This window comes from Tenrec ecaudatus, chromosome 3, assembly GCF_050624435.1.
Source record: "Tenrec ecaudatus isolate mTenEca1 chromosome 3, mTenEca1.hap1, whole genome shotgun sequence".
Lineage (NCBI taxonomy): Eukaryota > Metazoa > Chordata > Mammalia > Afrosoricida > Tenrecidae > Tenrec > Tenrec ecaudatus.
The window spans coordinates 168,244,589-168,271,785 of NC_134532.1; the positions used below are offsets into that span (position 1 = coordinate 168,244,589).

The 27,197-nt window shown below is 41.1% G+C and overlaps 1 protein-coding gene across 1 annotated transcript in view; it reads left to right on the forward strand.

Annotated features, from left to right (window-relative positions):
- The first annotated feature begins 255 nt into the window (after positions 1-255).
- The window catches only part of NMU (neuromedin U), a 29,210-nt gene continuing 2,268 nt past the window's right edge, over positions 256-27,197 (forward strand). The window contains exons 1-7 of the mRNA XM_075543579.1: positions 256-312; positions 14,976-15,035; positions 16,620-16,649; positions 18,538-18,735; positions 19,053-19,130; positions 22,805-22,858; positions 26,396-26,435. Coding sequence (XP_075399694.1) covers positions 256-312; positions 14,976-15,035; positions 16,620-16,649; positions 18,538-18,735; positions 19,053-19,130; positions 22,805-22,858; positions 26,396-26,431 — 513 coding nt within the window. The 3' untranslated portion in view covers positions 26,432-26,435. The remainder of the gene's footprint in view (positions 313-14,975; positions 15,036-16,619; positions 16,650-18,537; positions 18,736-19,052; positions 19,131-22,804; positions 22,859-26,395; positions 26,436-27,197) is intronic.

The window sequence follows — 27,197 nt, forward strand, 5'->3', positions numbered from 1 at the left end:
CAGGCTTCTCGCCCATGATTTCAGAGCAGGGGGACAGGCGCTGATGCCCTTGGCCGGGCTCCAGGACACCTCCAAGCTTCGGGCGAAATGCCGGGCGCCGGCGCCGCAGGCGTCTGCAGGGACCCGTTGGTCCCGCGGGCTGCAAGTTGAGAGAGTCCCCGTCTCTGCCTCGGTTTGTCCGATTCCATGACAAACGGGAATCGCAGCAGGGATGGCGACCATGCCTTTCCTTTGATTGCACTCCTTAGAGAGAGGATGGGTGGAGCAAAGCAACCTGTGGATGCGAGGGAACGCGGCGCGCTCAACTTCACGGTGCGTGAGCCCCTGTCTCTTGAGAGAATCCTGAGCGGGAGCCCTCTAGGAGGGGAAACAGTGGGCCTCCTGCCGGATAGGAAGTCGCCTGGGGGTGCCGAGGCTTAGGCTTGGGCCGCTGACTGCGCTGACTGCGTGGGTTTGAAGGGCTACCCCCAGGACTTCCTTCCCACTCAGAGCGACCCTCCTGGACAGACAGCATTGTCCTTTGAGGCTGCACATCTTTACAGGAGCAGAGCACTCCGTCTTTCTCCAGCAAGGCTCCCGCGGAGATGGGCCGCCTCCATGGTAGTGGGGATGTTGGTGCCGGAAACGGGGGCTGGTGGCGCAGTGGGTTAAGCGCTGGGCTGTAACCAAGAGGCTTCTGTTCAAGTGCACCAGCCTGTACTGGCGATAACTCACCGCCATCGAGTCGATGTCCACTCAAAGGGACCTTTTCGGACAGGGTAGAACTGCCCCCTGTGAATATATGAGACTGTAATTCTTCAGCGGGTACAAAGCACCGGTTCCGTCAAGTAGCTGGTAGTTTTGAACTGTTGACCTTATGGTTAGCCAGCCAACGCACACTACATCACTAGGGCTCCTGTCGTCGAGATATCCAACCTGGGGAGCCCTCTGTGGCAATCTGCCCTCTATAGATTGTGGACTCCTCCGCAAGTGGGGCTGGGGCTTGGGGGTGAGGGTACCTGATCAATGTTAAGGCACTAGGGCAGGAAAGGGACACTGGCCGTCTCCTGATGCAGGTTTGCAGGGGCAGTGTGCAAGCGGGACTTCCCGCCACTGCTGAGCAGGTGCCGGGAAAGGTGGATGTGGTTTCTTAGCAACAGGCAGCTCCCTAGAGTGGTGTCAAGGCAGGAAGCAGGTTTCCCAGTTGGGCAGGTACAGGTCTGACACTTGAGAGACCTGTCAAAGCAGAAGACCAGGTCCCATGGAAGGATCATTATGTCCCTAGGTTAGCACGTTCAAGCTCCAGCTACACTCCTGATCACCTGAACTTTCTAGGTCTGCAGCAGTTTCCCTCTGCTGTCCCTGGGGTAAAGGTGGGTAGACCGTTTAATCATTATCCAGGCAGTTGGGGACTTCAAACCATAACAGCAGAGGCCTTTCAGATCATGGGGCTCAGCTGTCACCTGGGCTGATTTTGCTGGTTATCTCTGAGCAGCTTCTGGCTCATGGCGTCACAGACAGGTATGTAGAGTGGAAGGACGACATTGACTGCAGGTGCTCATCGTCTTCATCCATGAGCTTCAGCCCCTTGTTGTGGCCCTTGTTTAGTGACTGCTGACCCCGGGGATCGCCTTCAACATGATGGACAAGATTCTGTTGTGATTCACAGAGTTTTATTGTCTATTTTTTTTTAAGTAGCCTATCCGGCTTTTCTTCCTGCTCTCTCCGTGGCCAGGCTTCCTTGAAAGCTGACCTCAGAGGATGGATCCCCCACTGGCATAGTAACACACACAAAGCTTGCCACAGCATGACAAGCTGATGAGCAGGGCGTCTGAGGCTATGGTCCGTTTTCTCTCTGTCTTTTCATGGCTTTCAGTTTTTTCCTTTCCTGAGGCACCGAGGGTCTAGGGGGGGTTCAGTGCCGGAAAGAAAAGTAATTCAGCTTTGAAATGCAAGTACTCAGAAGCTGGAAGACCTAACCCCTTTAGATCTGATCGCATAGCCCGTAGAGAGAAATCATGACTTATGCAAAGAATGGGAATCCTCTTTGGGTTTTAATTTGCTATGGATCAAATCAGTTGTTCTTGTTACTTGGTGTCACTGAAGCGATACCAGCTCCTGGGGTCCCGCTCCTACGTACAGCAGACCAAAACCCTTCCAGGTCCCATGCCCACTTCACAAGTACTGTTATGTTTGAGCCCATGGTTGCAGCCAATCCATCTCCTTGAGGATCTTCCTCTTTAAAAAAAAATGAGAGCGCTATTGTCATCTACCTTTTTAAAGGAAGGAGATGATCACAGTTCTAGAAGTGGCATTGCTGTGTAAAGCAATGTGCTTTCTATGTATGTAACGTGCCATATGTTTGCAGTTTTCATGGCGAGTAAGCAACACATGCGTTTTTGGGAGGGAATTCAGGGGAGTTTTACCAGGAGTGAATGGCGCATGACCAGTACTTATGAGAGTGAGCAAGAGGAGGCCAAATTTACTTCTAAAAAAGAAGGAAGGAAGAATGAAAGAAAGAAAATGTCTTTAGTTTCATTTCTAAAATGAAACTGGCTGAACAATTGGCTTATAAACATCACCAATATTTTTCAAGCAAAAGCATAAACTGCCTCTTTCACTACCCTTATCCCTTTAAAATACCTTTTTATGCCTCCTCTCTCCCTTCCCAGCTGTTTTCAATACTTACAACGCCATTTTAGCTCTCAATAACTATGATGGAGATCAGAGAGGGGGAATACACAAGACAATCTGTCCCCAAAGCTGGGCCTGGCGGGAAAGCATAGCATGAACACAACTCAGTGATCATCTACCCAGATGGCTCCTAATGCAAGATGCAACTGCATGCCGCTGAAAACAGCAACGCAGTCATAAAGCCAGGAGATGGGAATTAGAGCTGGTATTATGTGCAACATCCTGGGCAAAAGTGAGTAGCAGAGTCAACAATAGAGAAATATGAGAACAGAATGGGCCAGTCGCAGATTTGATGAGGGGAAATAGTTTCTTCAGGAGATTTCCTTTAAGGGGGACACATTTTAGATACTCCATACAAAACTGTGGCTTGATTTTACCAGTGATAGTAAATGATCATGTGCCCAAGATGCAATGGAGAAGCATCTTTTCCTACCAGGGCCCCTACTCACTCAATGTCTTTTTCGAGAGACTAGTCTCTCCTGATAACGTGTCCAAAGTTATCGGCTGAAGTCTCGCTCTCCTTGCTTCTCGGGAACATTCCAGTTGCGCTTCCTCCAAGAAAGCGTCCTGTTCTCTTGGCAGTCCATTGTCCTTTCAACATTCTTCTCCAGCACTGTCACGCAAATGCACAGGTCTCTGTCTGCCAGTTTTCTCAGGCACAAGAGACCATTTGTCACAGGTTAGGGGTACCTTAGTCCTCAAAGTTGTATCTTTGTTCGTTAGCACTGTAAAGAGATCTTTTGCAGCAGATTTGTCCAGTGCAATATGTCATTTGATTTCTCAACTGCTAAAAATTATTTATACAATTCAAGTAATTTTTAGTCAATTTAGAAAGTTGCGATTCTATCATGAAAATGCAATTTTAGAATTTTTGTATTACTTTCAAAATATTTATCATCTCCGCTGGCACACAATCCATGTTCTTACACTCAACCCCAGTCTGCTTTTCTGGACACCTGGTGTAAATATTTGACCTTTTGTATCTGGCTTCTTTGACTTAGCATAATGTTACTGAGGTGCACCCGTGATGTAGCATATAACAGCAGTTCACTCCTTTTTATGACAAAGTATGTCCCATTTTATGGATATACTGCATTGTGTTTAGCCATTCACTAGCTGATGATCATTATTTTCACGTTGGGGCTATTGTGAATAATGTTTCCATGAATATTCATACACAAGCATTCTTGAGAGTGATGTCACTGTAATGTTATTAAGATTTCCTTAGTAATTATTTCTCTTTACACTAAGTCATGTGCTGAAATTTGAAGTGCAAATAAGAAGGTAGCAATGTACAGTGGAAAATGAGTCGCATCTGAAAAGGAATTAGAAAAGATCATTCGGCTCTCTTTTTATTTTAGGTGCTCCGGTATCATCTCAAGAATTATCTCCTGAAAAAGAATTACAGCTATGGAATGAGGTACAGAATTAATATCACATCAATAAGTGGAAGCTTTATCCTTTGTTGAAATTAACACGGGATATGAAATATATCATTGAGCTTTGGGCCAACTCTGATTTCACTAACATTCTACTACCATGATACTCAGAATTGGTATTTTTATAAAATAAAAGAGAAGGAATGTGAGAAAGAAATTTGAAAAAGAAAAAAGTGGTAAAGTAAGATGGCAGAAATAAGTTCTAATAAATAGAATAAGTATAATTCACGTAAATGTGTTAAGCAGAGACTCTCAGATTGGATTATTTTTAAAAAGACCATCACTATGTTGTCTGTAAGAGGTATGTTTAAAACAGGAAACAAAGAATGACTACACATGAAAGGAGGAGAAATCATGCGCAACCAAATATGAACTGGAGGAAAAACAGAATAGATGTCACAAAATAAGTCAAAATAGATCCAATGAGAAGACGCCCTAACAAAGAGGGTTTTTTTTGTGCTGGTAAAAAGAACAATAAAGTAAGGCAATACAACCACCATGAACATATACCAACAATGCAACCTCAAAGCTTATTTCACGATTGAGGCCGTCTCCTCCGGCACAGATTCACAGTCTCGAGACCCTGCATAGAGGCCCTGTGAGCTGGAAGCGAGCCAGTGACAGTGGGTTTGGGTTTTCAAGAAGAAACAGATAAATCAACAGTTTGGGTTGTACACTTTAGTACATCTCACTCAGAAATTGACAGTAAAAAGGATAAAATATAAGCAGATATAAAAGATGTAACTATAAAGGGAATAAATTTGAACTATTCGATATATTTTTCAATCTACACGAAATATAATGAGCATTATATTTTAGTATAATTGGAGCATTTTTTAATTAAAGACCATGTGTTAGATCACAAAGAAGCTTCCATAAATTAGAAAGATTCATTCCAAATGTTTCTAGCATAATGCAATAAAATTAGGAATAGGAAAAATATAACTGGTAGAACCATCTAGAAAGCAATCTATATATCCCCATAATCCAACATTCCTTTTACTAAGTACAGAGGCCAAAAATACAGATACCTTCCATTTCTTCTGGTTCCACGTTCCTGGATTCAACCAATCAACTGACCATACTGTGGTGGAGCAGAAGCAATTAAGCAATTTTTTAATGGCTAGGAGGTAGTCTAAGTATCATACTAGGTATCATAAACACCTAATTATCATAAACAGTATAGAGGTGATTTAAAGTACACAGAAGGCTTTGTGTACACAGGCAGTAATGTGCAAATATTTTATATAAGGACTCTGAGCACCTACAGATTTGGGTATCCTCATGGGTGGAGGGGACATGGAGCCAATCCTCCATGGATAGTGAGAAATAGCTGTATCAACCTATAGATCCATAATTGGAGGACAGATCAGAAGGACTGTGAGCAAAGCTATGTTTGCAATGGAAGGAATTGGAAAGAATCCAGCTGTCCTGGGTTTCTGAAGAGAGGTTGGGTAATATGTAGCGGTGGTACACATTATAGAATATAACAGTTAGGCACAACATATTAAATGTACACCCAGCAGGATGGGGAGCTATCAAAGCATTAATGCATTAAAGAAAAAAAAGTAAGAAAGTAGCACTCATGCAGACAGAACTGATTTTACAAGAACATATGCAGAGGATATGCATCAAATGCATTATGCAGATGGGAGGATGGAATTGGAGTAGGAATATAAACGTAGAATGGATATATAAATAAATAAAACAAGACTAATGATGGTAGTAAGCTATGCACTGGGAACTTTTGGGCCTAAGCTAGCCCCTAAAAATTACACAAAGCGGAAGGATAAGCTAATAAGAGTCCATATACAAGTGGGGAGAGAAGGCAGCGCCAATCACAATGAATGGCACATAATTACACACCCCAAGTCCGGGGGAAGAGCAACAGAAACCAGAGGGGAAGGGAGACAGCGGTCGAAGTGAGATTTAAAAATAATTAGCAATCTACAATCTATCAGGGGACCATAAGGATTGGTGGGAGGCGGGGGAGGGAGGGAAAAAAGGAGGAGCTGATCCCAAGGGCTCAGTGGAAAGTAAATGTCTAGAAAAGAACGATGGAATATATGTATGAATATGTCGGATACAATTGATATGTGGTTTGTACCAAGAGTTGTAAGAGCCTACAATAAAATGAAAAAAAGGGGGGAAAGAGTCCATATACAAAATAGATTTACTAATATGTATATAGCTTATTAATAAGATTTCTGGCATGGTAGGATATCAAAATACATGCTAGAACATATGTACAAAGATGCCTGATTCAATTGATGTATGGATTGTGATAAGGGTTGTGTGAGCCCCCAATAAAATGATTTAAAAAAAATACATGCTAGAAAATAAAAAATAATTTAGGAACAGATTGAAGATTAATGCATAACTCAGAAGCCTCTTATTTTTAGTTTCAAATCATATATTCTGTGGGAAATATTTTAGATAATAATTCTAGAAGAAAACTCCCAGAGAATTGTAAAAGCACTGTAAATTCTTTTACAGGGAAGATATTTGAAGGTATTAAAATGTCAAGACGCCTCATTAATTTTTCTGCGAGGGATTATAGAAGTTCCAAGGTTATTCAGAATCAGAAACATGTCCTTTCAAACCACATATAGGGACTTAACCTCTTTGAAACAGGTTAATCAATGACCTCCACAGACTTCTCAAAGGCATTTAACGGTGCTCGATTAGCTCTAATAGCCTTGAACTATTAGAGCTGAATGCTGAGAAAGCTGAATAAGTGTTTACTTCAAAGGAAACTGAGTGATCAGTTTTACTATGCCTTCCCCCCAAAACGTCATTGCCATTGAGTTGATGCCAACTCTTAGTGACTCTGTAGGACAGGGTAGAACTGACCCTGAGAGTTTGAGACTGTTTCCAGGATCAGAAAGCCTCATCTATCTCCTGCGGAGGCTGGTGTTCTTGAACTGCTGGCCTTTTGGATGACAGCCCAACATGTAAGCACTACACTACCAAGGCTCCTTTAAGACTGGATAATAGCTCCTCCTAATGTGATAAATCGCATCTTGTATTTCCCATGTTTTCAGTCAAACGTCAGACATGTTGGTGTACTGGCAGTGAGTTTGGAGGCTCAAGGGTTCTAGCTAGCTCCCTGGTGGATGGGTGGACGGCTTTCTCCTTGAGCTTGTAAGATTTTCAGATACCAAGCACCACAAACTTTAGGGGGAACAAATTCCTCTTACAACATCCCATACATCAATTCTTTCAGGCATATTTGCGCATATGTTGCCATGATCATTTCCTAAACATTTACTTTTTATTTGAGCATTTGAGCCCTTGATATCAGCTCCTCTTTTTTCCCTCTTTCCCCCACTCTCCCACCTTCGTGACCCCTTGGTAAGTGATAAATTATTATTTTTCATATCGTACACTGACCACTATCTCCTTCAGCCCACGTTTCTGTTGTTCATCCCCCTGGGGGAGGGGAGTTATGCGTCAATCACTGTGATCAGTTCCCCTTTCCTTCCTTCTTCTCCCCACCTTCCCCGTACTCTCCTTGAATCGCTATCCCCATTTCTGTTCCTGAGGGGTTTATCTGACCTGGACTCCGTGTGTCGTCAGCTCTTCTCTGTACCCGTGTCCATGCTCCGGTCTCACCAGAACTGAAAGCAAGACTGGGGTTATGATAGTGGGGGATGAGGAACCCTCAAAGAACCAGAGGACTAAACCTATACTTTTCTACAATTTCCGATACCTTTGTTACTCTGTTATTCTCAAAATTAGAGGACCAGACACTTTAGACATGTTCCATTTGGAATAAGAAGTAATGAGTATTTAGAAGTTTGGTAAATTATGACCACAGACTATAAAAATACTCTGTTTGGTATAAAAATAGGAATTCCATTAAATTACAAGTCAAAAGAATTTGGGGGCTTCCAGGTGTAGCGATTGTGCACTGGGCTGCAAACCTTGAAATCGACCAGTCAAGACCACCAGCAGCTCCTAGAGAGAAAGACGAGGCTTTCTACTTCCATAACAAGTTACAATCTCTGAAACCCACAGAAGCAGTTCTATTATGCCCTATAAGGTCACCAGGAGTCAGAATTGACTCAATGGCAACGTGTTTGGTTTGAGAGGACCCTTGAGACGTGTCATAAAATGGACTCAATCTAAATGATCCCAGACAGGCGGGAATCAATCCCATTTTCCCCATTGTTAAAGGCGTCCAAGAAATAAATACTGTAGACATTCAGCTTCGTGCTTACCTTTTCTGCATGCTTTTGGTTTGTTTTTGAATGATTAATATAAATCATGCACACCACTGTGAAAAGGCTCTCCCACAGCTTTTCTTGCTAAGGTAAAGGATGAGAAGAGCTAGTTGCCCACAGTAGCTCAGGAAACCATCACAAGACGGCAGAACTTGCTTGGAATGCTGGCCCGATGGTACGTAATTGTGGAGTCCCTAGGTTGTATAAGAATGCTGACTGTCTGCAGTTATGTTAATTTAGATAATATGATTAGATTTGTGTGCTATTTTCAAAATGCCTGCATGATAACAAGGGATTCCTTAATTTTGTGGTAATTCCTTAGTAACATTTCCTCCTATTTCTCAGGCTAAATAACACCTGAAAGTTTTTCTCTCAATAGCCAAGGACTCCTTGTACTTTCTCATGATCCTTATCATTATTATTTTTTAACAATTTATTGGGGCTCATACAATTCTTTTCACAGTTCATACATATACATACATCAATTGTATAAAGCACATCTGTACAGTCTTTGCCCTAATCATTTTTTTCTCTTTTCTTCTTTTACATTTTATTAGGGACTCATACAACTCTTACCACAATCCATACATATACATACATCAATTGTATAAAGCACATCCATACATTCTCTGCCCCAATCATTCTCAAGGCATTTGCTCTCCACTTAAGCCCCTTGCATCAGGTCCTCGATCCTTATCATTATTATTAGAGAAGTAGACCCATGTTTCTACGGGAACATCCTGGGAAAATCCCAGTCCAGCCACATTGTTAGAAAGTTTCAGAGCCTCTTTGCCTGAGCCCTGGTGGCATAGTGGGTTACACATTGGGCTACTAACCATGAGGTCAGCACTTTGAAACCACCAGCTGCTCTTCAGGAGAAAGATGAGGCTTTCTATTCTCATGAGGACTTGCAGTCACAGAAACCCACAGGGGCAGTTCAACTCTGTCCTATAGGGGGTCTATGAGCCAGAATCAAATCAACGACAGTGAATTGAACTAAGCTGTCCTGGAACTTTAATTATTACTAAATAATAACGAGTTTGCAGATTCTTCTAAATTAATAGTGGCTCATTCTGTCATTTTCCTGCAATTTTCTGCCTATGTCCAAGATTGTAATGGCATTTTTAAAGATTGAAGTGAAAATTGACACAACAAAACATACACCATCACAACAATTTCGGCACATACAATTCACTGACACCGATGACCTTTCTTTAAGTTTATCCCCATTATCACTATCTTTTTAAAAGGTATTCCAACACCATTAACATAAACTCAATGCCCGTTGAGGAAACTCTTCCCTTCTCCTTTCTCTTTCACTCCTAGTAACCACCAGTCCGCGCTGGTTTCCATATGCTTACGGAGCCCTGATCGCAGAGTGCTTAAGTGCTTGGCCCCAAAGTTAGGTAGTGTGGACCCACCAGCCACCCCATGGGAGCAAATATGGCAGTTGGCTTTATAGCCTTGGGACCCGGGGACAATACGACTGTGTCCTATAGAGTCCGAATTGAGTCGCTGGCAATGGGTTGGAGTTAGTTTGTTTCACTATAGAGTCTTTGCTTATTTCATATAAATTGGTCGTTCGGCACTTGCCCTTTTGTGACTTCCTTTGCTCAGCATGTTGTCAAGGTTCATCTTGGTTGTGGCACACATCCGGTTTCCCTTCTCTTTACGGCTGTTGTATTCCACTGTACACATAAAGCGCATTCGTTCGTCTTTTGGTGGAGTGACTGGTATGTTTGTTTTCCACAGATCGATGATGCTTGCTCATCGCTCCAGTTCACTGGGTCTCCGCCTCAGGTAATTCTAACTGGAGGTGCTTTGAGATGTGGAGGCATCTGTGCATGTTGAAATACTGGTCGCTCCATTTAGACCTGCCATTTCTTTACAGATTCAATAAAACATATCAACATATTAGAAATTATGACAGCATCTGCAGGTACTAATAATGTTTTAAGCTTATGTTGTAAGCTTTTATTTCGAAATAAAGTAGATTTGCAGATTATATCTGCATATTTTGGAAATTGGGCAATGTCAAAATAAAATGTTCATTTCAAAATTAAACTGTGTGTTAGGTTAAAAAAACATATATTTTGCTATAGTTTATGGCTAATATACTTGTTACCCAAATGATTCTGAAATTCACAGAGCAAGAAGAGATTTAAGGAGGCAGTTACAGAAATTATTAAAGTATCATCAATACAACTGAAAAGCCAAGTGTGTTTATTAAAAGTACCCCTAGAACTTCACTTTTCTGTAGGAGTAGGACCATGACGTTGGGCCTCCAAGTCAGAATCGTGTTCTCTGCCACACAACAGAGGTCAGACAAGAACTGCAGCCCAGACAGCTGCCTCCGAAAGAGCAAAGGGCTGACGTGGGCACGTCCCATCTCCCCCTCCCAGGTCACCTATCAGAAACCTCACTGCTCTTTCTGTGGAGGACAGTTAACAGAGGGTTGGGGAGATAGGCCAAGATGTTAGTTCAGCTTTTGTCCTTGGAAACGAGACTGGTTTCGTTCTTATACTGACCAGAAGGTGGTACTTCTGTCGGCAGCTCCAGCTCTGAGCGTAGCTCTGTATCTGAGAGCAGAATCTGTTTTAGAGCCTTGACTTTTCGACCACCAGTATCCTGAAATAGAGAAGAGGGCTTGGCAGAGACTTCTGGGTCTATCCCTTTTAGAGCCATCACCTAGCTGCCTGACTGGGATGAACACTTACAAGATCTGACCAAGGTGCCCTGGCCCTTACTCACTCCAAGTCCTCCCAGCGTGTTCGCCTGGTTCGTCTGGAGAAACAGCCCTGCGCAGTGTGATGTATTTGCCTTGCCTTAATCCATTCCTCAGTCTGAAGAGGACCACTTAGAAGAAGTAGAAAGGCATTGGATGATAAAGAAAGACTAAAATCAAAAGAGATGGCATTTATAAAGACTATTTTAAATTCCTTCAAGAATGTTGACTGCTAAGTGATGGATATTAATCACCATACAAGCTTTGGGCATTCTATTTAAAATTCGAGAACACTCCCCAGTTGTTTTTATTACCACAAATGTCTCACGGCTGTTGGGTGGGTTACAACTCACAACTACCCCACGTTCTTGCACGATCCTCACAATCATTGCTTATGTTTGAGCCCCTTGTTGCAGCCATTGGCAGTCCGTCTTGTTGTGGCTCTTCCTCTTTCTCCCTGACCCCTACTTTACTCAACATGATGTCCTTCTCTGGGAACTGGCCTCTCCAGATACCGTGCTTCTAAGGAACATTTGACTGTACTTCTTCCAAGATAGATCTTGTTCATTCTATTGGCAGTCCATGGAACTTTTAATATTGTTTTATTATTTATGGAATTATCTGAACAATGCTTTAAAGCCTTTTTATCAAATAGAAAGTAAAAAAGTTAAAGCCCCATAATTGAAAAGTAAAATAGTAAATCTTTAACATAAGAAAAAGGTTGAAAGAATAGTTGGAGCTCAGTGAATAAAGGTTTCTTGTGAAGAGGCGCTGGAAAAAATGCATTCACTTTTTAAAACTTTTTGGCTTTTTATCCATGCCTCATCCTGCTTACAAGTTGTTTTATAAAGAAAGAGAAACTCATCTTTCTGAACTGATTCTTCTTTGAGCCGAGAGCCACATCTTTGCCACAAACATTGCTAGATATTTTCTTTTTATTGTTATGCTTTGCATGACAGCATTTCTAGATGGACTATAAGAGGTGGTTGATGGGATTTATTTCCAGATTATTTTGTAGGGTGACCTATGTACCCATTCCTTAGGGTGGAAAAGTGAGAAAGGATGCATCATTGTTGACACTTTGCCTTTTCTTTCACCCAGCTCCCGCCATAGGTTAAACAGTCACTTCCAATGGAATAGACACAGATCAGAGGACCTAGTTCTCAGATGACAGGCTACCAAGTACTAGCGATGCAGTGTTGGGCAAGTGACTTAATTTCTTACAGCCTCACTTGTGCCCTCTGTACATAAGAATAATAATCCTGCCCTACGTTTCTCACAGCTGTGCTCTAAGGGCAAGTAGGGATTATGTATACAAAAGTGCGTGTGATTTATTGCTGGAGTCCTGGTGGCATAGTTACTTACACAATGGCTGCTAACCTCAGGGTCGGCAATTTGAACCCGACTTTCCCATGGGAAAAAGTTAAGACTGTGCCCCCCTCAAGATCCACAGTCTCAGAAACCAGTTCTGCTTTGTCCTCTTGGGTCATCGTGAGTTGAATCTACTGGCTTGCATTGTATTCGTCTTTTTGGTGTGTCATTTATTGAAGTACTACTTAAATATGTAGGATAAGGAGACTTCCTCTCATGGACTTTGGCCATGTTATTAGCTGAGCGCAGACGCTGGGTAAAGGCATCAGGCTCGATGGAGTGGAGGTCCAGCCAAAGAGAGGAAGGCCGTGAATGAGATGAATTGACACAGTGGCTGCACCAATGGCAACAATGTGAGGATGGCACGGGACCAGGCAGTACTTCATACGTAGGATCACCATGAGTTAGGGCCGTCTCAAAGGCTCCTGACCACACCATAAATATGCACCACTTCATGTTGTTGATCAATATCACAACCCCAAAACTTTGCCCAGCAGGCAAACACATGGAAAGACACAAAGCAAGACTCTGGTGCTAAGACAGAGGCTCTGAGAAACTGCTGCTTGGCTCCAGCTGTATCCCGAACTCCCGCCAACCATGGGAAGCTGGCCCTGCGGTTCAAAGGATTGGGAGCATGGATGGCCCCAAACAAGCCTTGTCACACTTCAAACACTTCTGAGTCAAGAGTGATCAAGCCGTAAACCAAGCATTACAGAACACACACACACACACACACACACACACACACACATAAGCATTTTATTATATATATATTATTTATATATATAAACATTTTATTACAAGCTCTGTCAGATAGCCTTACAGTCCATAGTTCCATTATGTCAAGCATAATTGTACAATTGCTATCATTGTCATTTGCAATACATGTTCTTCCCTCTTGAACTCTTTGACATCAGCTCCCCCTTATCCCTTCCCTCCCCCACCCTACCACCCCCATGGACCCTTAATGTATTGTATATTATTATTCCCATATCTTACATCCAATGTATCCATTCACCTACAATTCTGTTGTTCGTTTCCCTTGAGTAGGGTTGTACATTCATCATTGCTATCAGTTCCCGCTCCCCTCTTCCCTACCTCCCTGTGCCCTCAGGGAATCGTTACTCCCATTACTGTTTCTGAGAGGTCTATCTACCTTGGAATTCGTGCATCCAAAGATCTTGATTGTACAAGTGGACATACACAGGTCTAGCAAGATTAGTGAGGCAAAACTAAGGCCGTAATAGTGGGAGGAGGAAATATTAAAGAACTAGAGGTTAGTTATATGTTTCATCAGTGCTGTACTGCATCCTGGATATATCATTCCTTGTGAACTCTAAGAGCCCTTATGGTGTAGGAGTTACCCTTTGGCCTGCTAACCACAAGGTCAGCAGTTCGAAATCACCAGCCAATCCTCAGGGGAATGATGAGACTTTCTACTCCAGCAACTATTACAGTCTTGGAAACCCACAGGGCCCTGTGCTACAGGGCTGCTATGATTTGGGGTCAACTGGATGGCAGTGAGAGCGCGTGGGTTAGGGAGGGAGGGAGGGAGGGAGGGAGGGAGGGAGGGAGGGAGGGAGGGAGGGAGAGTGTTAAATAATTATTAGGTAACTGGCACTTTGCTAAGAACGTTGCCTACATCTAATCCTTCCAAGAACTCTCTGCTGTGATGTTGTCATCTCTGATTTATGGATGAAGAAACTGAGCTAGAGCTAGAGAGGTTACCTAACTAGAGAGGTTAAGTAAGAGCTGGTAAACAGTAGAAAGTGAATTTGTACTACCAGATAAGGGCAGGATTTCCAGCTCTCCAGCCCATGCTTTACTCACTTGCTGCTTCCCTCTCTGCTCCAGCTCCTCCGTACTCCCCAAACACCCCTCTTCAGTAATCAATTGTCCACAGTACTACCATGCTGCAGCTGTGCAAGAGCAGGTTTCGCCCCTGCTTGTCCATTTGTGCTGTTCCTCACCGCACCCAGCTGGCTGCTAACCACAGCGGCCCTGCCCTGCTTCCTTGATCGAATGCTTTGAAAAACCTGATCCTAGGGTGTGCAGTCAGCAGCCTGGAAGGGTGGTACACTGATGAGCCGCGTCATGCAGGGCTCCTTCCTCCGCCACCCTGCAGTGTTTGTGAGCAGCCGCATGCTTTTCAAATGAGCCAGGAATGACTAATGTTCTTCTGGACTCCCAGCGTTGGCATGTAGGTGTAGACTTTGCTACAAACTGGGCAGAGAGCTATTTCTTTTGGCATTGCTCTGCTTACTCAGTCATAGCATTTCATGAATGCTTAGTCGTGTCTCAGCCACCAGGGAAGCCTGGACCAGGGCGTCTGGACAGTCGCTGGCCTTTGTTTCTGGTCGAAAGGAGGGTTACTTTTCACAGCCAAGTTCTTGGCATGAGGGAAATCAAGGCACGCCAACAGAGTTGGAATCTTTTCTGAGTAGCTGGGATCCTCATGCTCCTGAAAGTTCAGAGTATTTTCTCTACCCAAATGTTGTGAAAGCGAAAACGTGGCCCATGTTCCCTTCTCCTTCCCATTAGGCACCCGCTGCCTTAGAGGAGCTGTGTCTGCTGATTACGGGGATGCTTCGGAAGCCTCAGGTACGGGTAAAATAGTGTTTTGTTTGCAGGCGAGCAAGCCTTTCTGAAAGAAAGTGTTACCAATTTTGGAACACACTAAGAGAAAGCTAGGAGAGGATATGTAGAATACAGAAACAAGTACTGCAGCGCCTCATTCTGCTGCGCTTTCAGTCGCTATGGGACGAACCGACTTGACGGCAACAGCAGAGCCTCTGAAAGTTGAGAATGTAGGTCACATTAATGGAGTCTATAGTCATGTAATTTGGAAATGCTGTGCCCCTTCCATTATAAGACTGTTCCAGTTCTGATGGGGGCAGGGGTCACGCTGTCTTTATCTCTCCCCTTGACTCGCACTACGATTGGAGAACAGATACAGCTTTCTAAGCTGCTGAGCATATCTGATTTGGCTCTAAGAGTAAGATGCTGTGCTTTGTTAGCGAGAAGGGCACACAATGCAAATGGAAACAAGCTGCAATGCCCATGCCAATCTGGAAAGTTTATTCTTACCCAGGTCTTTGGAGCCCTGGTGACATAGTGGATTACAAGTTGGGCTACTACCTGCAAGGGAAGCAGTTCAAATCCACCAGCTGCTCCATGGGAGGACAAATAAGGCTGTCTGCTTCCCTATAGATTTACAGCCTCTAGAACCCGGGGGTGGGGGTGCGGGGAGTTGCAGTTCTACTCTGTCCTGCAGGGTTGCCATGAGTTGGAATTGTTTTGAGAACACTAATGTATAGTGTCCTGGTTTCTTAAAAAAATATTTGATTCTTTGAAGAATCTTTTGTTTTGAAGTAATGATAGATAAGAACTTGAAATCAGTGTCATGTATCATACCTTATTTTATATTCTGTGTATGTATTATAAAGGAACTATTTTAAAAGTACCCTTCTAAGGAGAACGAGCCTCAGGTTTGGAATGATCTTTGTCATTAGCAATTCTAAGTGTACTTATGGTCATTGGTGTACCTTCTGATTTCTAAACCTTTCCTATGTAATAAGTCAAAGAAACTTAATCATTTGAAAGTTTGAATGGTTTCTGAATCTAAATAATATAGGGATTTACAAGTAGATTCTCCAGTGTTTTTTAATGATGAAATGCCACCTCAAAACCAGTGGATTTCCCCCCTAGTTAATATGAAATTGAGGTGCATTGACCATGCCATTTATCCATGATCTCACTTTTGCATGAAAAGCAAGTAAGAGCTAAAAGGGAAAAACAGATCGAGATGATTTCTATTACCAAGATTTGGGGAGAAAGGAGTAGAGAATATTAACAGGAGAAAGCAAAAATAACTCATAACCTTATCATTTCATGATAATAGCTATTTGCTATTTTGATGTGATTCCATCTAGTCTAACCACTCTATCATGTGATTATAGCATTCTTTCCCTTTGCACCTCTGTTGAACATTTAGGATGTTTCTTATTTTTTACTCGAGAATAATAATACAATAAAGAGCTTTGTCTATGTCTCTAATTATTCGCTTAGCAATATTTAATTTCTTGTGTTATGTTTAACCAATTTAAGTCCCATAGTTTATGTGATATTTAGATACCAGATGTGATGTGGTTTTAAAAGTTATCTATATCTCTCGCTTTTCAATAGGAATCATATGAAAAAGATAACACCAAAAGGGTAAGGCTGTTTTCTTTAACAAGCACATCAATTTAATTAAGGAAGCCACTAATCTTCTAAAGTAATCCTCACTCCTTATTTATTTATCTATTTTAACAGTTCTTATTTCATTATTCAAAGACACAGAAGTTGGGAAATTCAAATGTTGTGGTAAGTTGTAAAATTACTATGAGTAATCACTGTCTATTTTTAAACCTGTTCTTTATGGTTTATCTAATAACACTAGATCATATTCCATACTTCTATCAAATGCAGAATATTCATGTGGATGAACAAATAGAATTGAAATTTCATAACACATTAATTTATTCCATGTCAATCATTACATGGACATTAAATGTACTCATCCATTCATTCAACAATTACTTACTAAGTATCTGCCAGATATAATTTAAGGTACTATAATTATGGCCATAAATTAAAAAGTGAAATTCCTACTCTCATAAAGTTTAAATTCTAGAGCCTGCCCACAATCAAATAAATAAGTGAAATTTTTATAATATATTTCAAATGGTGATTAGTATAAGCAAGGAATAGTTTGATCCAAAGATGTTTTAATCATTATTTTAAAGGATGATTATAAAAAATTAAATATAACTGGAAAAAAATATCTTCTATCCTAATGTCACCTTACTAGTAAGTAGTTAGGAATTTAATGTGATAATTTAGAGTTTTAAGTCAGAAGCCAATAGCTATAATTCAGTTCACTTCTGTGGTGGCACAGTGGTTACACGTCGAGCTGCTCACCGCAAGGTCAGCAGTTCCAGACCACTAGCCATGTCTGGGCCTCAGCAAAGATGAGACTTTCTACTCCTGTAACGAGGTCTAGTCTCAGGTGTCCAGTGGGCAAGTCTTATCTGCCCTATGACATCCCTGTGAGTTAGTGTGGACGTGATGGCAGAGAGTAGATTTACTTCTCAATTGTGTTTATAGTGGTAGTTTGTCCCTTTACACATCTGCATTTAAAAATGCTTACCAGCTCATTTTAGTGTTTCACCCTGAATACTTATTCTTTGACGGCAGTATTCTTCTAAGATTTAAAATTGATATCTAATCTTTTAAACATGTCAATACTCACCACCACAAACCAACACAGGAACTGAAGAGAATACTGTAGCTTAAAAATGTGGGAGCAAAAGGAAAGAGACTCTAAATTAACTGTAAACTGTTTCAAATGTTCATCACATGTGGTAGTCGCACATATGAGACGTTGCCAGTTAGACCATACTGGCTGTAAACCAAATGCAAACTGAATCCGTTACCATAAAGCCCTTACATAGGACTTCCAGTAATCCATTTGATAAACAAATTAATACCAGTGAGAAGGCTCGATTCAAGCCATGCCTTTAAAATGAAACATTCTCAGGTAGCGACATGTCTCAAATGTGGTTCATTTTCTTCAGCTTGGCGTCTTTTCATTGTGGAAAAAAAATAGGTAGCTTCATAACATTTTTTTTTTTACCATTACACATAATTTATGTCCTCTGGGTAGCTATCGGTCGGGATCGACTCCATGGCGATGAGGTTTCTTTACTTTGATTAAGGTCTCCATGAGTCAGAATTGACTCAATGGCAAGGAATTGGTTTTATTCGGGCCTATCTTGCTTCACACAGGTCGATTTCAAACACTTCATCAAGGAGATGATTAAATGCATGCAGACAATCTCATTCACCCCATCAGTCAACTCGAACTCATAGCTGCCTTGTAAGATGGGAGGACAGGAGGACGGTGCCGGGGGCTGGGAGATGGTCACTCCCTGCCGGAGGAGGAAGCCCCGCTGTCCTCCCCTCGCGTGCCGCGTGCCTGCCTTCACACTGTTGCCCTTGCGGTCAGCAGCCCCATGCGTCATGACTCACTGTGCCACTGGGCTCAGTTTCCCAATGAAAGACGGCTTCATCAGCCCTGAGTCATTCAAGTCCAGAAGCAGACAGAGCACTCGGCTCTCGGAGATGCAGCGCAGTGTTCTACTCACTGGCGGCCCGGAGGAGGGCTGAGGGTCCTGGAGAGTGCTCCTTCAACATAAGACAAAGATGCCAGCCTGTCAAGGGTGGGGGCCGGGTCCTCTTGTGTGCGGCTAACTCTCAGGTCGGTGACACGGAACCGGCCAGCTGCTTCTGGGGAGAAAGACAAGGCGGTTAGCGCCTGTCAAGGGGTAGTCCGGGAAGCCTCTTTGGCATGACTGGGGTTGAATCCACTCGCTGGCCGGGGGCTCTCCTTGTTTCCTCTTGGACTGTTTTTAAAAGGGTTTATTCGCAGATGGTTGTCTTAGATAACCCCCTGTTTCTTATGTGTGGAGCAAGGAGAGTGGGGAAAGCCCCAAACAAACAAACAAACAAACAAACAAACAAACAAACGGGAAACAGGTCTTTGTGCTCCTCACATGTGTGCTTGTGTCCTCGCAGACGTCGTCGGTCGTGCACCCGTTGCTGCAGCTCATTCCTCAACTGCAGGAGAGAAGGATGAAGAGGTTCAAAGTGGGGGTACGTACGACCAGCCGCCTGCTTGCCACTCTGTGTGCGACAGCCCTCTCCATTCCTTTGCACTGGCGGTGGCTTGCACAGCGCTCTTCTACGGGCTGAACGCTTCCATAGACACCCACCCACCTAGCCTCTGGAAGAGTGGCTGCTTGTGGAGCTATTTTGCATCTAGGGAGAGGAGAATTGGTACTTCTTTGTGGTCTCCAACTAGGGGTATGAAAGCTGGGTTTCCACTTCCCTCTAAGAGGGACGACCCTCCTAGAAAAAACTTGCACTTGTTTTAAGAAAAGACGCTGCAGTTAGGTAGAACGAGAAGAACAAATGAAAAACAATTGACTGAAAGGCTGGCTGTTCAAACCCACCAGCCACTCGATGGAAGACATACGAGGCTGAATACTCTTGCAAAGATTTAGTCTCATAAATCCTATGTAGTGCCACTAGACGTTGGCATTCAGTCGATGATAGTGGGTTGGGTTGCATTTGGATTGGTGTGTGTGTGTGTGTGTGTGTGTGTGTGTGTGTGTGTTTCACTGTCTCTCTTTATCCAGGTTAGCAAAGAGCTAAGATGGCAAGCTTTCTAAACAAGACTTAAAAAGTCAGTAAGAATAAGGCTCATGGAGTAGATATAGTTAGTAGAAGTGTAGGTATTTTGTTTTGCCACAATTAACAAAAATACGGAACAAATTGAGTATCTACACTTAAGGGACTTTAACGGAGTTGAACAGTTTAAACTAGAAATTAAGAGAGTAGTAATGCCATTTTGAAAGAATTCTGACTCTTCCGAAGACTAGAGATTCTGTTATTTGTAAAATAATTTATTCATTTTATTGTTGTTGTTGAGAATATACACAGCACACCAAACGAGGGAACTTCCAAAAGTTGGTGGAAAAGTAGAATTTAAGAATAATGGAACTTTTCCATGAATTATTTGAAGCCTCTTTATAGACCAACAATTCAGTCACGTTGGTTACTTTCTTCTCATGTGCAACCACTCCGAGTTGTCACTCTCTTTTCAGCTTGTCCTCCTCGATTAACGTAAACTCAACTGCTCTCAAAGTTTTCTACCTCCTGGCTATTATCAGTTTGGTTCCATATAAATGGATCTTAAAAGAGCACAATGCTCAAAGTGGACATTTTTACTAGGTAAATAAACTTATGTTTGGTATAAGAAGACTTCAGTATGGGTATTCTTGGTTTATGGTTTAAAGATTATTTTAAGGCCATAGGTTGAAGGGCTCATCCAGCCTCAGTGGCTCCAGAAGGTCCATTAGAATTTGAAATTCTGATCTGTATTTTTCCCCTTTTTATTATAATTCTTCTATAAAATATCTGACCAAAAACATTCAGTCATGATAGCTGGGCACCATCAAGTTCTTCTGGTCTCATGGCAAAAAAGATCTAGGTACTGTGGTTAAGTAATGTCTGGCATGAGTGTAAAGCTTTATAGTTTTCAGTCTTATTTCATTTTCTTTTGGGAACTGTATCAAGTAAATAAAGCAGTATTACTATCCCCCGTTTACAAGAGGGTAAACAAGGCTCAGAATAGTTAAAGGAGTTTCTCAGAATCATACTGAATTATCAAGATTAGAAATTACAACAGCCTTGACTTCTTTTTGTAGTTGTTAGCTGTAGCCAGGTTGATTTCAACTCATGCCAACCCCATAAATGCAGAGTAGAATGGTTTAACCTTCAGTGCTATTTTACTATGAAAAGTTGAATTTAGGTAAATAATTCCCTAAGTTTCAACACCATATGATTTTCTTTCCTCTGCGCTATGAAAGCCTTTAAGTATTTATTAAAATGTATGTAACTCAGGCAAATAAATTTTTCAAAAATTACTTTTATGCTTACTATTTCCTCTCTAAATTCTCCACATTCTTGAACTAAGTTTCCATTAAAGAAGATAATATTTGCTGCCAACTTTAAGGGGACTGTAAGAGAAACTGTAGTAGCCACTCAAATTTTTAGAATTTTCAGTTTTTTGAAATTCAGCCATCAAGCTTTGGGGTGCTATTTTGGATGGTTCAATACTTAATTTGTGACATGCTTCTTTGGTTATGAAAAGCATAAAAATTCAGTTTAAAAGTCCAGTTTTGTTTAATATACCAACAAAATATCAGTTTGAAGTATCAGTGTCCTTAGACAAAGCAAAGCATTCCGTTTTGTGGTCAGGCTGGTACTTTACTTTCCTTCCTTAAGTGAAGTCACGTGTATTTCCAGGCAAGTGACTGAAAACATGAACTCTGAGTTAATAGGAGATCGTATTGGGGAAGTGATTAATTTTAAAAGTATTTGCAGCAATTTAAGTTAAACCTAAAGAAGGAAATTAGGTAAAACATGAGTAGGAAAAAACTACATCTCAATAGTGTTAGCTTGGCTAGCTCAAAGTCATGTTAAGATATGATTTTTTTCATAGTAAAATATTCAGAGGTTTTGAAAAAAGTAAGTTTTCTACCTTAGCGCATTTGAGTATTTGAATTTTGATTGGTAGGAATCCTCCTCTCCCAGCCCCGATAACTCCTTTACATACATTTTCTGAATTCCTTTCCATAGAGCTCTGTTTCCAATGTCAAGACTCTAAATGACTTTAAAGTAAGGTTTTGTATTTGAAAATTTCATATTTGAAAGTTACGTTTGTCCTTTGTTCTTTTATTTCTTCTTTTTTATGCGATCGTGTCTTATAAAGGCATTCATAAACTCAGGTTCTACGAGTATATTTCTACCTAGCAATTTTTCAATCTCTTAAATAACTTGGGGGGTTGTAGTAAAGATGGAATTACAAACAAACATGTAGAATTTTAAGACATTGTTATTGTAAAGCAAAGCTTTCAGTATTTTGAGCAGATCTCAGAACATTCCATAGGATTTGAAGAAATAGTTGTACTTAAATGAATTGCAGATGGCCTTGACTGACAGTATTTCATGGTGACGGGCGCCTTAATGATACTTTAAAAATAAGCAGTGATTACTAAAAATTGGAAGTGACATAAGCCAATTTTATGGAAGTATAACATGTAAAATATTTTTGTCAAGTTTAAAAGGAAATGTAAGAAAGGAAACTGCAAAATATAACCATTATGGATAACTAATTAGTTACTACTTAGAATTTTTTAATAACCATTTTGGAAGTACATTATATTGTGAAAATATCTCTGACGTATCTTCTAGATATCTTCCAGAATATCTTTTGAATAAGCATAGTTTACTAGCATTGCCCTTCAGTTTCAATGTGCATTCTTAAAGAAAAAAAATATGTGTAATGTTTCTTACACAATAGAATTTCTATTATTTCCCTGTCCGTGTTAGGTACATATATGCAACGTGTGTTTTAAAGAAACTATTTAATTGTATTAAAATGCTGAAAGGTGATTTTAAACATAGTTAATTCTCTATGAAGTGTAGGTCATTTTAAGTTCTGCTTGGTGGTGACATGTACAAATCGAATCTGCTGTATTAATGTGGATATTATCTTTAAATACAATCTACTGCTATAGTTGGATGTTGAAAATTCTTTGAGTGTAGCTAGAAATTCAGTAGTGATATAAATTATATGCTATAGTCCTTGATTACCTCTGTTTAATTATTATCGCTACAAACTTTTTGGCTATTCACTACACCTGCAAGGAGGCTTGCACTTTGTATCACTTGTTTCATCATAGCCTGGTTTTCTCTTTCAGGAGGAGTTCCCAGGCCCTGTTGCAATTCGAAGTCGAGGATACTTTCTATTCAGGGTATGCATCTTGTTGTACTTTTTCAAATGTATTTACATTATCGCATAAGTTTCTATTAAGCTTTAGAGTTTATATGTATGCATTTAGTGTCAAAAATTATGATCTGAAATTGCTTTTGGTCACTACCTCATTGTTCAGTACCACTACATCTCTAGTCTCTGATCCATTACACATGTTTATAAAAACTGCTTCCAAGTGGATGGCCATAACAATTTATGTAAAGGAAATGAGTGTCTTAAAGTTACATTACCTTTAAGTGCCAATCATTTAAGAATTTTGAAGTGGAGATAAAGCTTATTTAGATTGGAACAGTTATGACTACTTTTCACAAATTCTTAAAATTAAAAGAATCAACTGACGTAGATGCTATATGTGGACAAAATTTTGTAATTGTATTTCATATTTTGTCTGTCAGAATTGTATATGAAATACTAATTTCTTCTGAAGCTGCTAAACTTTTTGAAATATTGGCCTCCTTAATGCATTGCCAGAGTTTTCATGTATGAAGGCAGCATTGTTCAGTGAACCTCGACTGGGGTATGATCAGTGTCCCAAGGGTTGTGAATATGATGGATAAGATTCCACATGTAAATCCTGGAAGGTTATAGCAAACTGGAGGATATAAGTAAGAAACAAATACAGATCAAGGTTAAATGCACCTTCAATACAGGGACTGTTTTTTCCACCACCAAGGTACCTACCCCAGGCTGCGAAGGCAAAGTGGTGTGTCCTTTTTGGGTGCCATTGAGCCTTTACTATGCATAGCAACCTATATAGACCAGGACCCAACTGCTCCTCCCGCCCCAGCCTTACAATTGCTGGGATGATTGGGCCCATGGTTGTAGCCACTGGGCCATCTCATTGAAGGTCTTCCTCTTTGTTGCCAGCCCTTCCCTTTACCAAGCACAATGTCCTGGGTGCAGTGCTCAGCGCTTTGAACCTGCCAGCCACTCCACGGGGAAGGAAAATAAAACTTTCTGCCCCATAAAGAGTTACAACTTTGGAAACTCTAACTTGTAAACCACTCACACCACCAGAACTCCTGATGAATCCACAGGAATTGTTCAATGACATAATTAACTCAGAAATATTAGCTTTAGTGTGAAATTGAAGGAGAGCTTGAGGCTAAGATCTACATTTTGAGAAATAATACTATCAGCAAAATTAGCCAATGTATTGAAGAAGCAATACATTGAAGCCATATTAATAGGAGGAAGAAATGACACGAAACAATTATGACTTCCGTAAGTTAATTTTGGCTCACATTAAATTAAAATTGTTAAACTTTGTTTAAAATGTTAGTACCTTCAAGAAAATGAACAAGATAAGCAGAAATCTAATAATATCTAATTAAACTGGCTGTGTTGGTGTGGGCTTTCTAGAGAAGCAAAACCACTGACACTCATATATACCAAAAAAAAAGAGCTTTATATCAAGAAGTAATTTTTATATTGTCAAGCCATCCCAGTCCAGTCCAACCCAAGTGCATGAGTCTGCTGCTAGGGGAGGCCCTCTTCAGATCCATGTCGTTGCAGGATAATGACACAGAAAGGTGACACGGGAAGCAGGGACACCGCAGGGAAGCGGTGCAGAGTTACATGGATCCAAGGTCTGTGGAAACATGACAGGGCGCCCTCAACTCTCCAGGCTGTCAGCCCACATGGGGCTGCCGTGGAGGCAGACATAGTCCCAGCGAGGAGGAAGGCAAAGGGCGAGAGAGGGGGACGTTCTCACTGTCTCTCATAAAAAGGCTACGCCCAAGGAAGAATCATCAGGCCGTGACCTGACTGATAGATTGGACTTCACCCCTACACTTTCGCACGGGTGCACGTTGACATAAACTCTAACTGCCAATTAACCAGAGGCATTATAAACCATAGATCTATAAATGGATTGGGGGCTCAATTCTAACCCCCAAATAAGAACAATTCATTCTTTTGATATTCACCCTCATGGGGAAGACAGATCACTGCAGTAGTAGTAAAGTGTGGTGAAGAAAGCAGATGGTACCCAGCTACCAGAGAGAAAAGCACCTGGTGTCTTAAAGGCTTGTCGTGTTAGTCTGGGCTGACTAGAGAAACAAATTCATAGACACTCATATGTGTATACGAGAGAGCTTTATATACAAGAGCAACTGAATATTGAGAAAACACCCCAGCCCAGTCCAGTTCAAGAATATAAGTCCGACATTAGCTCATATAGCCGATACCAACCTGTAAATTCCTCTTCAGACTCACACAACACATGCCATGATGCCTAAGCAGGAAGATCACAGACCAGTGGTGGAAAGTCTTGTGGATCCAGTGGCAGAGGGAACATCTCAGCGCTGGCAGGGGTCTCCACGTGGCTCCTTCAGCTCCAGTGCTCTAGCATAGCTCCATGTGTCTTCCCAACAGGAATGTCTCGCAGGGAGAATGTATGTGTCCCACCTCCAGAGAGAATTTATCTCCTTAGTACCTCCAAACGAGGTCATCAAGCTGCGACCTGATTGGCAGGCTAAACTCCACGCCTTCAGATTATGTAACTACCGCACTTGTCATCAAAGGAGCCGCCATCTAAGTGAGGCATCAACTAGGTCCACTAAAAGAAGCCTACCAGCCTGTATGATGCACAGATTATAAATGATAAAATTAAAATCTGGAAGGAATGGTTTCAGAGCTTAAATCGCAAACATCCAACTTGCAGAAGGGTATGGATGGCAGAGAAAGCCCCAAATCCAGTGCAGAGCTCCCATATGGATGAAGCCTCTGGTGAAACCCGTCTCTGAATGGCCTTGTCATCAGACAGGGAGCACGGTCGAACTGATATGGCAGATGTAGGTGAAAATTTAACACCTTTTCATTCGAGCTCCCTTTTGATCCATTTCAAAGTTATTCCAGTTTTTAATGTTTTCTGCTTTCTTTTCTATTGAGGTTTTTCTATGTTTTCTGTGTCTTGCCATTATTGTTTTTGTTTGTTTCTTGTTTGGGTTTTTGTATGGCTTTCTGTACATGAAATCCGGGAGAGGTGACTCTATAGAGACAGTACCTGGGTGAATAATTGCCTAGGGTCATGGCAGGCATTGGGGACAAATGAGGTGCTAACAGCAATGAGTGCAAGAAGGTAATGTTGTGAAATTGATTGTAGTGATGATTACATAACTCTTCTTCCTTGGACTGAATGGTCAAATTGAATGGTAAGTAAAATGTATGTCAATAAAACTGAAAAGAAAACAAAAACTGACTGCCACACTGGTCTCATGAGCTTCAGTATCACCTCAGAAATGACTTAAAATGCAAATGATAGGGCCCCATCCCAGATGTACTAAGTCAGAAATTCCTGCTGGGAAGCCCAGCAAGCCGTGAGAAGTCCCTATTCTTTAAATATGCTGCTGAATTATACTTGGTAGTATTTAAATTAAATTAAAAATATACCATCAAATAATTTTTCAGATGATACTGATAAACATAAAAATTAAAGAAACATGGATCTACCTCATTGCAAATGGGCATTGTTCTTTAGGTAAAGTGATTTATTTCCAATTTATTTCTTTTCCAGCCACGCAATGGAAGAAGGTCAGGAGGTTTCAGTTAAGATGGTATGTGTTTGGCTTTTCAAATCAAGTTGAGAATTCCTGCAATTTTCAAATATATACAAATTAGCATGTGATGAGTATATTGCTATTATTTGATCACACATAGATATTGGTTTTCTATATAAATACAAATAGAATGATTGTGGCCACTTTCTATTGTGGAAAATACCAGTAGCTTAAGGTCATTTTTGCTTTGTCCATGTCACATATTTCTCACATGTCCCACACTGCTACAACACTAACCATCATCATTTTTTATGTAGGCATTGACTTTCTCATCCTTTAGTGTACAAGGACTTATGACAGGGATTTCATTCTTACTGTAGTTATCTGTTTTTAATAGAGTGGGCCAGAATTTACAGACTGAATGTGTTTGTCTTCCAAATAACCTATACTCAAAGACTCTTTATAAAAGCTGTGACTTTCCAGTCTCTGGAGAGCTCAGAAACTGCAAAGACATGGAAGCATGACTGTCCTTTGTTACTTCCACTTTCCACCACAGTATGAGATACCAGTCGCTCTTTACTGACTCTACATAATTGATTTATCTTAATGTTGAATTAGATGAGACAATTTGAAATTAAACCATGGGAAAGTTGATAATATAAAAACTTATTAACACAAATTAAATTTACATTTTATTAACTTCATATAATCCAAATTCTAGATACTATGCTAAACATATTTCTTTAGGTATTTCATTTTTGTTATTTATTCTAACTCTTAAATACATTTACCATATAAATATTAAAGTTCTTAATGTTT